Source organism: Colossoma macropomum, unplaced genomic scaffold, assembly GCF_904425465.1.
Source record: "Colossoma macropomum unplaced genomic scaffold, Colossoma_macropomum, whole genome shotgun sequence".
Classification (NCBI taxonomy): Eukaryota; Metazoa; Chordata; class Actinopteri; order Characiformes; family Serrasalmidae; genus Colossoma; species Colossoma macropomum.
In genome coordinates this window covers 10,032,573-10,046,586 of record NW_023494787.1, presented here as the reverse complement: position 1 = coordinate 10,046,586, position 14,014 = coordinate 10,032,573, and the positions used below count along the sequence as shown (strand labels likewise).

Genomic DNA, 14,014 nt, shown 5'->3' with positions numbered 1-14,014 from the left:
TGAGCCAGGCCCTCTCATCAACATCAGTGTCTGACCTCACAAATGCTCTTCTGGATGAATGGGCAAAAGTTTCACAGATACTCTCCAAAATCTTGTAGAAAGCTTCTCAGAAAAGTGGAAGCTGTTATAGCTGCAAAGGGGGAACAACTCCATATTAATGCCTGTGGATTTGGAATGGGATGTCATAAAAGTTCCTTTAGGTGTAATGGGTAGGTGCCCCAATACCTTTGTCCATATAGTGTATTTGTACCTTTTGAAGTCAGTAGAAATGCTTATGACCTGATAAAATCACGAATATGTTTCTTCAGATGATGGGATGGTTCTCTGGCCACAGATTTAAAAAATCACCAATAAATTCTGTGAGAGGGAGGCTTTTATGCTCAGACTAACCTTAATGTTTGTCTGAAAAAATAGCATAGTTGAGAAGCAGAAGGCAAATACCATTATAACAGTGAATGAGTGTTAGAAGATGAGCAGCTACAATATTTAGGGGGGTTTAAAACTGTAGAATAAGGCAAGTTAATACTTTTTTGGCACTTTCTCTGCTTATGTTTTAAGTCTAAGGATGTTTTCACATAAGACCATGAGTTTCCAGGAATGCTCACTGGATTTGAATTCTTTTCTCCACCAAACTGTGCAAAATGATCCATTTTGAGGACATACATTCCAAATGATTTTGGATCCTGCAGATGGATGATTTCGATTTCGCAGATGCACTTCAGGCTAGCTTAGCATGTCTCAGTGCACCAGTAATCTCTTCAGGACTCTTTCAGGGCTTCATTGAGTTTCACATTTTGCCGTTTGGAGGCCTGAATGTTCCAGGGTCACTCTTTGCGGTTTTTGGGAATATGTCCTTAGCCTAGATTAGACGTTAACATAAGCATTAGCGCTCTCTCAGGGTAGGAACACCAGTAAGATTTCAGGAACAGTGGTGCACCCCTGCCCCCGCCCCCTTCTTCTCCATCCCTAAACCTTACTACCTCACTCACGAATAGAAGCAACATCTATAATTCTGAGTCTATTGCAGTGCCTTGAACTACACAGGCTGTTTCCACAGTCACTCATTCCCTCTCTTTCCTCTCATTTCTATCAACTCTTCATCGCACATTGCATAGACCTACACAGTAAGGGCTCCCTTTTTCCCTTCAGGTATCCGCTCACTGCGGCCCAGTCCCAAATTGCACACTTCGCCCTTCCCTAAACCCTCCTTCCAGACTTGAGATGACCCCAGATATAATGGACATAACATTCAGCAGACCATAGGGTATAGAGACGGTCATGACTGACTTTGTAGTGGTCTCTGAAGTTTGAAGGAAGTTTTAAGGAAAGGCCTAGGTATTGGCGGAGGAGTTGGACCACGTTATTACTATGGTTATTATTTTTTTAATTCAATCACTGCAGTAGGCTTGTTACCGCTGTATTGATGGCAACACCAAAAGACTGTTTAAAGGAGAGAAGGTGGAAATAATTTCAAGGTGTGTTTTAATCTTGTGTGTCAGAAGCATAAACCTTGATGTCTTTATGCTCCTGTGTGCCCGACCTCCTCCTGTTGTCTCACTGTAATTTCAGTGTGTCTAATAAAGTCCTCTAAGTTCCTCTCACAGGCTCTCTCCCTCCTTTTTTGCCCAGTGGCATGAGAAGCTAGTCACTGAAATGTGCTCCAGTGCTCCACTTTTGGAGGCAGTTTCAGATGCACATAAATGTATTTGCATAGAGTTCTGGAGAAAAGGTTTATGGGTAATAACAATAATGATAACATTTATTTACAGATGAAGTTTCATACATGTAGTGGCTTAAAGTGCTTTACAGTAAAATAGTAATTTTAAAAAGAAGAACATGCAAGATATGAATAGTAATAAAACTGAATAAAATGATGGGCAAAATAGAATCATAAATTAGTTTCATTATTAATTTAGGTAAAAGCTAAATTACAAACCTCAACTCCAAAAAAGTTGGGACAGTATGTGAAATGCTAGTAAAAACGGAAATCAGTGAGCCTGTTGTACCTGTATTAAATTAAAAACGGTACACAAAAACATTCAATATTTGATGTTTTATCTCATAAACATTTTTTGTAAATGTGTGCTGATTCTAAATTTGATGCTTGAAACTTGAACTTTATGCTGGTAACAATCTGAAAGTTTGACTCATCGGACAACAGTACACATTTCCACTGTGCATTAGTGTATTATAGATGAGCTCAGGCTCAGAGAAGTCGGCAGCGTTTCTGATTGTTGTTAACATATGGCTTCCACAGTTCAAAGTACAGTCTTAACATGCTTTGTGGAGAAAGCGACAAATAATGTTTATTAACAGCGGTTTGTCAAAGTATTTCCAAGCCCATGTGGTTTTTAATGCAGTGCTAACTGAGGGATCAAAGGACACAGGTATTCAGTTGTGGCTTTTGGCCTTGCCCTTTTCGCACACCAATTTCTTCGGATTCCCTAAATCTTTCGACGATGTCATGCACCATAGTGTGTGCAAAACCTGAAATCCTTGTAATCGCATATTGAGAAGCTCTGTTCCTAAAGTGTTGGATTATTTGCTGATGCATTTGTTGGCAAAGTGGTGAGCCTTGATCCATCCTAGCTCACAAAGGACTCAGCCTTTCCTGAATGCTTCCTTTATATCCAATCATGAGTGCATGACCAGTTTAAGCTGTTTTTTTTATACTGCACACTGTTCCTTGTCTGAAATCACACTTGCCATTTCAGGCATCAATTTCGACAAAGCAATGAACTTGATAGAATAATAAATAACATCAATAAATATCTTGTCGTTGTACTTTTTTGATTGAAATACATGTCAAAGTGGATTTACAAATCACTGGTTTCTGTTTTATATGCATTTCACAAATTCACTGTCCCAATGTTTTTGGACTTAGGTTTGTAAAAAGATGCTTTCAGATGTTTCTTTAAAAACCTGGCTGCTTATTTGTGAATGTTTCAGAGTTCCACATTTTAGCAGCATAAAAGAAAGTGGCAGAATGCATGGACAGGTTTTCATGCATGTTTTCCTGCAAAAAGGCCCAACTTGTCACTAATAAGTTTTGCTGGGATTTAGTATCAAGTTTCAGTATCTCTGTTTTGTCCTGATTAAGCTGTAAACAATTTTGACATCCACTCAAAAATATCTTAGTCAACATGCAGGGTAATCTTAGCTGATGCACAAACCTTCAAAAATTTGAGTACATGTGAAAGTATTTGTGGTGCCTTGTGTAAAGCGAATGCTGATTGGTTGCGCAGGGAAGTACACCTGCTAGCATTGGGGTTGGGACAAGACCCAAAACACAGCTAAACAAAATAGCCAAACAATTGAATTCTCATTTATTGCATCAGATATTTAACTTCTACCCATTCTCTCACTACTACAATGTTACATGAGACCATTCCTGGGGTTGAAAATCTATTCTAGCTTTCTTTTTTGTTTTCCATATATTCTATTTTGTTGAATACAACACTGCCCCCTAGTACAAACACTATGTTTGCAGATTTGCATAAACTTTAATTTGGCTAACTGATAGAAATTTAGCACAGTGTGGTGGAACTGTTCCTTTGTTTCCTGTATCTTTAAGGGAAATTCCACTGAAAAAACCTGCTGAGAAAAGCTTGCTGAACTGCTGCATACTTTCCAGGATGGGTAACATTTATTTCCTGGTTTAAAATAAAACCAGTCATTTACTTTGTGCCACATGACACTTACCACAAGTATTTAAACAGAAACATAGTAAAGGGGAAAATATTTAAAATCTTTTCGTGAACATTTCCGCATACATCAAACTGTTTGCCACCAATCTAGAGGCAAATCTGCAGTGTTAGCTAGTCTTGGTGATAAAGCACTAACCTCACTTGGTTGTCAATTTTTTTCTTATTTCAGGGGAATAATTCACTTTAAGAATTAGCCAGGCAATGAAAAAGACATTGCCCATCTCTGAGTATCCCCCTCAAAGCTCTTGCAGTCTTTCCAAATTTACTTCCACCTTCAATGTACATCATCAGACCACTGTGGCATGGCTGTAGGAGGCAACTCCTACAACTCCTGCTGGTTTGCAACAGGTGATGTGACCATTTATTCATTCATTCATTCTTTCTCTTTGGCTGGAGTGTCCTTCAAATTTGGACTGAGATTTCTGATTAGGAATTCTGAGCAAAATGTTTAAGGTTGAGATTTATGCAACTAAAACCAGATGTCAGAATATGACAGATAGAATAAGAAACCATACAGTCAGCTATTACACTATAACTGGGGTTCATCACTGAGCTGATGCAATGATAGCTTCATATTTTTGAATTTACATTTTTCTCAGATTTTGTTTTTTGGAATCTTTTGAGCACAACAGCTGTTCTTTACAATGTGTCAAATTTCATAATGACTGGACTGATAGAAATGGTCTGAAATGGCCTCTTTGACTTTCATTGAAAATAATGTTTTTGCCTTCTCCTGAAAAATTACCATTTTACCAGAGATACTTTTTTTTTGATAGCGATGAGTTACAAAAATTGAAAAATCCAAAGTATGATGGACCCTATTGGGTTATTGGGTTAAAGTCATTGTCTGCACTGAAACTGAATAATAATGCATTTTAAATAGCACAATGTCCAATTCTTAGTTGTTCGGTTCATTAAAATGACAGCAAGGTCCTGACCAACCTAAAGGTCACCTTTAGTAACCGTAGTTCAAGAATACATTAACAACTCTAAGAGGAACCTTGTAGCTGTGAATTAGTTAAAGGTTCTGGCAGTAGTTAGAACATCCTGTCCATTTAACTAGATACCAATTTATAGTGCTTTCTAATACATTTGCACAGCCAAGATATCATGATGTTCACCAACAAAGTGTATGTGTTTAATTCTAACAATGATAATGTAGCACTGACAAATGCTACTTTACTAACTGGCATAATACTAAACAGAAGCATCACCTTTTATTTATGAGGGGCTGGTTTGAACTATTCCTTCAGTTTGTAACAGACGAGAACAGAGCCAGTGTGTTAAAGCTGTTATCGTTTATTAATAATTTAGAAACTCGTTAAGAATTGGACACAAATATTTGTCATGTACAGCACCAAACACTGAATGGATTAAGAGAATAAGGAACTAGCAGTGCAGGAAGGATTCTCTCTTTCTTGTTTTGAAAAGGCCGGTACAGACGTTATGTGCCAGAACAAGAGTATACAAATATTACAAAAGTCAAGGGATCCTGCTAGTTCCAGCCTACGAAGAGTTATCAAAACTGGATCAGTCTTGTTCACAAACACAGTCTAAAACGATAACTGAGCTCACTATTTTCCAACCACAGTGAAATTATCTTAATGCAGAAGCACAAGCTTTCAAACACGCTCATTTAAAGCTGGCTTAAGTCCGTAAAGATCCATGCGGTGATTTTAAAGTTAATTATACAGCCAAGCTAAGCCATCAGAAGTACAGCCAGCTATATTCAGCAAGGTACATGGAAGCAAATCCAGAAGATTTCTTTGGAATGAAAATACTCATACAAAAAAAGAGCAGCTTATCTCAGAGTACTCCATTTCCCACGATTCTTTTTAACGCGCACAGCAGAGGAAACAATGATGGGAAGTGCAGTCCAAAAGCAACTTGGTTTTTGTTTCGTGAATGGCACACTGAACAGTATGAATGGGTCGAAGTGAGTTCTGGCTGATTTATCAGAGCTAAAAACCTCCACATTAGGACAGAAAAGGGAAGAAATACTGTCTCAATAACTCCTTCACGATCAGGTTCTAAGTGGAAATCAAACAGCAATACAGTGGTCACTGCACTGTAGCAATACAGAAAACGCTTCAGGTTCCCCAAAGAGCTAGGTAGGAATAGGAATATCATCTGGGCTATCTGAGTCCCTCTGCGGCAGCTGCAATGATCTTGAGGTTTAAAATGCTTTTGGGGAACAGGCTAATATAAGAAAAACACATGATTCACTGCCTCTGGGGGGCGTTTCACAAAGCAAGACCGTTCAACAAGCTGAATTAGTGAGCACTGTCCACTAAGAATGGGCCTCATTCACCAACCGTTCTTAAGAAGAAATTTCTTCTTGAAACCCACTTACACAGTTTTACAAAGATTCTGACATTTACCAGTATTTTCTTATTTGTTCTTAGGTAAGAACAGAATCTACACACACTCAAGAGCACAAAGGTGTAAACAATTCTGCACTTTAAAAACAAGTCATGAATCTGGTGTAGACTTTTTCTTAGGACCTTTCTCAAGAACAAATTTAAGAAAAAACGTAGAAAGATATTGGTGAATAAGACCCACTGTTTATGATTTTCTTCTATTGGACAAGCTTATTCAAACATTTGAATGCAGCTAACTACATAAGATACAGAAGCCACCAATATCAACAAAATGCTTTTTGATTTCCTTTATTGTTCTTAATATTAGCTTAAGTAATACCAAAGATTTTTCAAAACTTTTGCGTAATTCAGCAGTTAAGAGCTAAACAAAGTCTTTCAGAGAGGTTTAAATGTGAAATGAGCTGTTCTAGAGAGATTTAAGACATAACTGTTCATAGCGGTGGCAATAGGAACCAGACGTCTGAAACATTTAATGCCTCGGAAAGCTACATCACAGAACGTTATTACATGAAATGGATATAAATACGTATCAATTTCCTGATGTCTGTCATATGAAAAGCTTTTGGACTAAAATATGTCTTTAAAAGACGTGCAGGGCGGAGAGATACATGCAGGGCGTTGTAAAGGAAAATAGTCCCTAATAAAAAAATGATTTTTTCAGATTTAATAGTGATGGTAGACAATCCTGAGTGTTTTGACTCTTTTGAAACCCTTGCGTTCAAAGCAGGTTCTGTACATCATCACATATTAGATTCCATTTGCACCAATCAGAATTCTTGCACCTCTGATGTTTCTGGATACAATTCAACTGATCATACTTGTGATGTTGAAATTAGCTTGCGTTTTAATTATGTTCATACTACTTATAATAACATTTGTCTTGTTTAACTTTTTAATGCAAATTCTCAGCAGCAGTTGCTGAATTTCATGAATAAACAAGCTTAGTAGAACTGATTTTTACATCACTGTAAATCAACACATAATTAACCTGGGAAAATGCACTTGCACAGAAAATAAAAGTGGTACTCTATAACGCCCAAGAATAAACTCAAACTCATTGTGCTTTTCAACAACACTGACAGTTCATACTGCATATATAAACAGTTTGGTAACATGAACAATGTGATGGCAGGTCACCTTGATCTCCCATCCCTGATTCATTTTCAGAAGACATGTAGGTTCACTGGTCATTTTGGATAGTAAATAAGATGGCTATATTTGAGTTGTAAACATCATGACCACTGATTCCCATCACCACCACTGTAAAGAAACCCAAGTCAGTAAGTTTCTACAATTAACCATTTCACATCAAACCACTCTAAATGACTTTGTTTACATCTTAATTATTGGTGGCATTCCTCTTTAAGAAATTCTGCTTGGGAACTCCCCCTCATATCAAGACACGTTTGTGTTCACAGTGCTCTCAGAAACTTTCCACTAGAAATGCTGACTGCTCATAAGTCATTGTCCACTGTCTTCACACTTCTACCCTCCAGGTACAGATACAGTACAGTTTCTTCAGGACCACTTACAGTAACAACAGGTCTCCCTTGGGATTAGCTACCGAACTAACTACTCGAGAAAAACAAAAACATGGAGTATCAAATATAAGTGGTTCTTTATGTTACAAAAGTGCTTGTTTCTGGAAAAGACAGCACTTTCAAATACTGCTGAATATATTACATTACAACACAGTGGAACAACCTTGTTGGAAAGAAAACAGAAAAGTCCATGAGTTAAGTATTGTATATGTGAAAAAGTGGAAAAAATGTTTGCTTTGATGCAAAAGTACACCCTGATGCACTGTTCCAAAAAACCTGACAGTACGAGATTACAGCTGATGAAAACCGAAACAAGCAAAGGTGGAATGTGTATGTGTGCAATTGCTCCAAAACAAAGTAACAGTAACAATGAGCGTTAAAAATAAAAATAAAAAGACAGTACAGAAATGACGTTAACGTCCGGCCTCAGTTTGCAGTGAGCTGTGCAAAAATACTGGTCAAAAAGGAAAAGAAGAGGTTTTACTTTCATCGTTTGTTACAGAAACAGACATGAGCTGCGTGGGGCGTCTGTAGCCGCGAGTGAAGCGTGTGCAGTCACACATGCATACACACAATTACACTGTTCTCCAGCTTGTTAGAAAACAGTAAACAATACACGGTCGTAGTCGTAAACTTCGGTAGCTTATGTTAGCACACCTGATGTTAGTGAATTGTACAAATGTTGTGGAAAAAGAGCCTAGCAGAAAAAACCTTTTCCCCATTGAGAAAGACAAGAGTTGAAGGATGAGATCAGCTTGTATGCATGTTGGGCGAAAGGTGAGGGTTCAGGCATCCTTGAGGTCGTCGCTGGGTGAGCTCCTGTAGAGGTATTTCCAGATGGCGTAATAATGCACGGCCGCAGCCATGGCAACAAACACATGCCAAATAGCGTGAGCGAACGGGATGACGCCATCTGACTTGAAGAAGACCACGCCCAGGCAGTAGATCACACCCCCAAAGGCCAACTCATACAGACCATCTGTATTATTCTGCAGAGAGAAAGAAAGAGAGACGTTAAGTGGAAAGCAAAATCAATCCCCAGTCATTAGATGTCCTTGCATTTTCACAACTCTGCCACAAGAGGGAGCCTGAGACTGCAGCAATGAGGCTTCTATTATCAGAAAGGCTGACACTACAGCCCCAGCAAAGCTGCTGTGTCTGATAGAGTCATACCAGAACCACATACACAACCATGTCACTACCATGTTTATATCACTACTGTACTAAAAAGGGTCCACTGCCCAAATAATATTTGGTCAGAGGCAGTCTGGTGGACTAATTGTGCATCAACAGATGGGCTACGAACAGTACCTGTATACCTAAAAAGTGCACCTATATAGTAGGTGTACCAGATAAAATGACCTATGGATCCAAGTATTTCATGTCACGTTTCTGTTGTTATGCACACCCCATGTACCTACAAACACACAGTCATTCAAAAGATAGAAAAACCAGACAACACCTAATTATTAACAACTAAGGAACAGAAATGAAACCCTAATCAATATTCTATACATTTGAAGATCAGGAGTGGTACACAGAACTCCATTATAGGGAATAGAAATGATCCCTAATCACTATTCTGTACATTACAGAATCAGGAGCACTAAATAGAGCACTATTACGGGGAATAGAAATCATGATTAAAATGCATTAATGCTGTGTTCAAGTGCTGTCAGAAATTTGGAAATAACAACTGACTGACTCGTAAACTAATGACGTTATATTTCAGAGAGGAAAACTCAAGATTCTTGAAGATACATTAGTTTAGCAGATGTGACGTGCTTTACCTTCTCTGTACATAGATAATGCTGCATAATTTCCTGTCTGCTAGGGTACAGAGTTTGTACACAGCCAATACCAATACAGTGAGGGACTGAGTAAAGTTAAGGAACTGAGTAAAAGTGTACTAGATGTTCTCCACTATATTCTTTGACACCATTATAACAAAGTCCCAAAATAAAGTATTCTATAGTGAATAGGGCAACATAGAGAACTGTATATAGCAGTTAGTTCCAACAACACAATCTTATCTGACAATCGGTTGAGAAGTGTTTGAACCGTTTTTTCCATGATAACTACCATTCCGCTGAACACCGGCTGCCAAGTAATGACTTGCTTTATGCTGCAGCTAACAACTGCTAACGCACAAACATTACTTTAGCACAAACAATAATATAACTTTATATATATATATATAATTTCTTTAAAATAACATTTGAGCCGCAGCCCATTTAGTCTGATTCTACAAAAGACTGTCACAGCAAATCTACATTAAATTCAAAACCTGCCAATGCCTCCAAGCCAGCTTTTCAGTCTGTAGTTGTGATGGTGGGACAACTAAACAAACAGGAATTAGCCAAAAACAAGCAGAATACAGGATGGGATGGGTTCTGAAGTGCTTCACAGACCAGCTGGAGCAAAAGGACATTTGGTTTAATCAGGCTGCGCTGAATCTGTTATAATGACAGTTTTAAGGCTCTATGCGTAACGAAAAAGGCTACTACCTTTTTGGCAGAACTACCAATATGAAAGCACATTTGTCACAACGTTCAGGACTTCTTTGCCCTTCTTTGCTCTTTATTTTGCAGAACTGCAGTTTATTATTATCTTTAAAATATTTATACAGCAGAGAACCCCTAATCACCATATATCTAAGAGAAATTGCTTGTTAAAGTCAGCATACTGCACTACCATATGATGAACCATAGTAACAGGCTCTGTCTGAAACTGTGCCATAAGCACCCCACATTAAAAATCTACATACACGTTTATAATTCTACCAAATTAGTTAGTCCCACAATAAAAAACTATTAAGAAAAATAATAAAAAAAAAAAGTATTCACTATTCACTTAGATTTACAATGATTATTTTATGATCTATTTAAACCCAAGACATTGAGAGTAAAAATATGAATATATACAAAAAACATCATTTACAGGGTAGTTTCTATTGAGAGGCGGCTGTGAAAGTACTTTCTAATTTTTTTTTTTTAATGTTCAAGATCTTTTTGATTCCTGAAGTTGAAAGATTTAGATTTATCCTAAGTTTAATTTTCAGACAAATATTCAAAAAACACTGCTACAATTACATGTCACTACCGAAACACAAAGAGTTTTAGCCCATTGACGGAGCCTAATTTTAGCCACACCCCTGCATCTTAGAGCAGGAAGTGAGACTGCATCCCTGTCCTTCAGGGCCACATGGTGAGCAGTTAGATCCCACTGTTTTGAAGTAAATGAGTCTCTGTGTCACATTAACAATTGTCACTACCGAAACACACTTTCAGCAATTACATAAACTTGTTTTGTGTTTTAATCTAAATATGATCTTTATGTGTAGGTACTTGGGTAGTGTTATTGAATTATGCTCAAAATTGGCTAAATCAGTGTTATGGCTGTATTGGTAGTGATAATACAATTTATTCTAATTCATTTTAATAAAAATAAACAATTAAGGTATACGGTCAAAAGGAGTTTAGTCCAAGTCCAACTCTTATACAGTCCAACTCTCTCCTATATTGCTTAAATATAGTGATTTCTGTCCTATATATAGGTATTCAATATAGCAATGCTTTTTTTTTGGCATACAGTGATGACAGCACAGTTTCAGACAGCCAGTTTCCAAAGTGTAGGATGATGACCTGAATGAACTGATGTAGCTCATTCATTAATTAAGCAATTGCCATCCAGCATGCACATATGAAGTGAAAGTTACATCAGCTTTTCTGGCCGCAGAGAGTGTGTGCAAGGGGAAACCTCAGGTAACTGGAGAAAGGGGAGTATCCTGTTTGTCAAGATTGTCTGTCGAGGTTGGAGGCCACAACATGATACCTATATCCAGTCTAGATGGAGACACGGCATTTAATACATCTCGGTGTACAAGGGGAAAATAATTTGAACCTCTATTTTGACTAAGAAACTGTTTCTCCTAAAAATACAGTTCCAACTTTCCCCCTTATTCCAAACCTAGCCAAGACATGTTTGGTTAGTTTCTTTACTTTCACTCTGGAGCTACAGGACTCCATTGTGATACTGAATGCCTAAAACATCACACACTCACGTCAAACCATGTTCAGTTGTTAAGTAATCTAATATAGACTCAGATATGTGCTTTCTGACGCTGTATGACATATGGTTATCTATACATATGAACAAAATGTATGTGTCTTTGTTGATCAACTATATTTGGAGTATACGAGAAACAGTGTAATACTGTGTATTTTTTTTAAACATCGTTTTAAACAACTAATGTGGGAAGTGCTGCCCTGCATCACTGCGGTTGATGTAGAGACTTCTGAGTCATAACCCTTTCAGGTCTTGCATAGTCATGCAGAAATAATGAGCTATTTACAGTCGACACCTACCATTGAGGTCACCACCAGTGCTGGGAAAAAGCCCATAGTCAAGTAGAAGGCCAGTTCAATAAGTTTATACCTGCAACAAAACAACACAGCAAAAACTCAGCATGCTAGAAAGACTAGAAAGTTTGAGCCATTGTATCAGTGCTGTCGCAATACTCAATTCAACTTGATTACTTAGTTAAAAAACAGATGATGATATGATGACAATGCCTTTTTAAACCAGAGGGACACACCTGTATTACATATTACCAGTGGTGGACAGTAACGAAGTAAATGTAATTCGTTACTGTACTTAAGTAGTTTTTCCGTGTATCTGTACTTTACTGAAGTATTTCCATTTTGGGTGACAAATATCTTACTTTTTACTCCACTACATTATGCGAAATCTGTCATTCCTTTTGGCTTATGTGTGCATAAAAACGTAACACATCAAAACGAAAGCTGAAGCAAGCACACCAATCAGGATACACCACGCACTTTGTTTTCAGCTTGTTTTGACCTGTTGGACATACCGACCCAGTGCTAGCATACCGTTAAACGTCAGTGCAACAGCGTAAAAGTTTGGGAGTGCCTATTCCTACATAAATGACGGAAGAAACTCCTGACTCTAACCAAACTTTGTGTAAACAGACCACAATATAGAAATATGTACACATATGCAGTTTGACTGGGATGTTTTTTTTCTGAATTTATATAATTATATAATTTATACAAACACTTTAATTTTATAGTTAATTTGTTTGGGCTAGTCTATGTTTATGAACAAAGACCTACAGATGCAATATAGTAAAGGAAAACACATTTGTGAACCTGTGATTAAAGTAAGTTTTTATTAAATTTAAACTTTTATTTAAACTAAGTTGCACAACACACACTAACACACCACCACCAGTGTCAGTGTCGCATTGTCGTATCCACCACCCAAATAATATCTGCATGTATTCACACGTCTTTTTAAAGGTTTCACTTCTTTTTCCAATGAACTATTTATAGGATTTGTTTGGCCAAACTTCTAGATGGGCCAAAGTGCTAGCTAGCAATTTGTTATCTTTACTTTTTTTATTTTTTTTTTTTTACACGTTGTTAGTACACATGAAAGAATTGGATTTTTAAAATACTCTACTGGTTTCTTAACATACATAGTACAATGCCTCACCTGTATATTCAGTAAAAGGAATTGTTTAAACTGGAGATCTTTAAGTATAACTGCTAGTTATGTATTGTTAAAGATGTGTTGCAGTGAGTGACAACAGTATAGTGTAAAGGGTTACACAGATTTTAAAATTTTATGGCATTGCACTACATGTTCTGTTACTAAAATTGCTTTTTAAATGAATGAGGCTACAATATTAAAAAGTTCTAATTAAAAATGCAAAAGTATGTGCTTTCTCAATGTATGAGAGAATGGGGGATTAGGCAACTCTCTGGGAGACCAAATCAAACATTCTTGTGGGCCAACTTGTGGGCAGCCCTGCTATACATAGTTCTCTATAATTCAGAGGTCATATGAAGTGAAGGGTCAGACTTACTTCTCGTGGTAGTTGAAGACGTATATTGTTCCTGCGGCAGCCATGAGCCAGACAAACCAGCGCATGTGAGAAGCGAGAGGCCCCAGTTCCCTCAGATTTAACCTACACACATACGTACAGGCAGACAATTAGCTTACACCTCATAAATCAAACAGTTCTTTTTCTTAATAGTGTACCTTGGCATACATTCAGACCTGCATGCTCTTTCTATATCACTTCCTCTCTCAAGCTTTGTTTCCATCCATATATTGTTTTGTGTATTGTGACAAATCAGATAAACATTTGATGAAAATGGCAAACATTGAATCGGTCCACATTCTTTTCCACATTCAAAGTAGATAAAGCTTTTTTGCTGCTAAAACAAAATGAGATAAATGATAAAAATGCATTTGCTGAACAAATAATATGTAAATAGATTAAAGTCATGACTGATCAAGTGATTTTGTTTTTGCCTGGCAGCAGCTGCGCAACACAACAGGAGGCAGCAGGTTC

General features: G+C 37.4%; 1 protein-coding gene across 2 annotated transcripts in view; it reads right to left on the bottom strand.

Annotated features, from left to right (window-relative positions):
* Nucleotides 1-4,990: 4,990 nt before the first annotated feature.
* Nucleotides 4,991-14,014, bottom strand: part of mmd (monocyte to macrophage differentiation-associated) — a 30,608-nt gene continuing 21,584 nt past the window's right edge. For both annotated transcript variants that reach the window (XM_036566069.1, XM_036566068.1), the window contains exons 5-7: nucleotides 13,523-13,624; nucleotides 11,997-12,066; nucleotides 4,991-8,618 (exon numbers count right to left, since the gene is read on the bottom strand). In XM_036566069.1, the coding sequence (XP_036421962.1) occupies nucleotides 8,415-8,618; nucleotides 11,997-12,066; nucleotides 13,523-13,624 (376 nt within the window). In that variant the 3' untranslated portion in view covers nucleotides 4,991-8,414. The remainder of the gene's footprint in view (nucleotides 8,619-11,996; nucleotides 12,067-13,522; nucleotides 13,625-14,014) is intronic.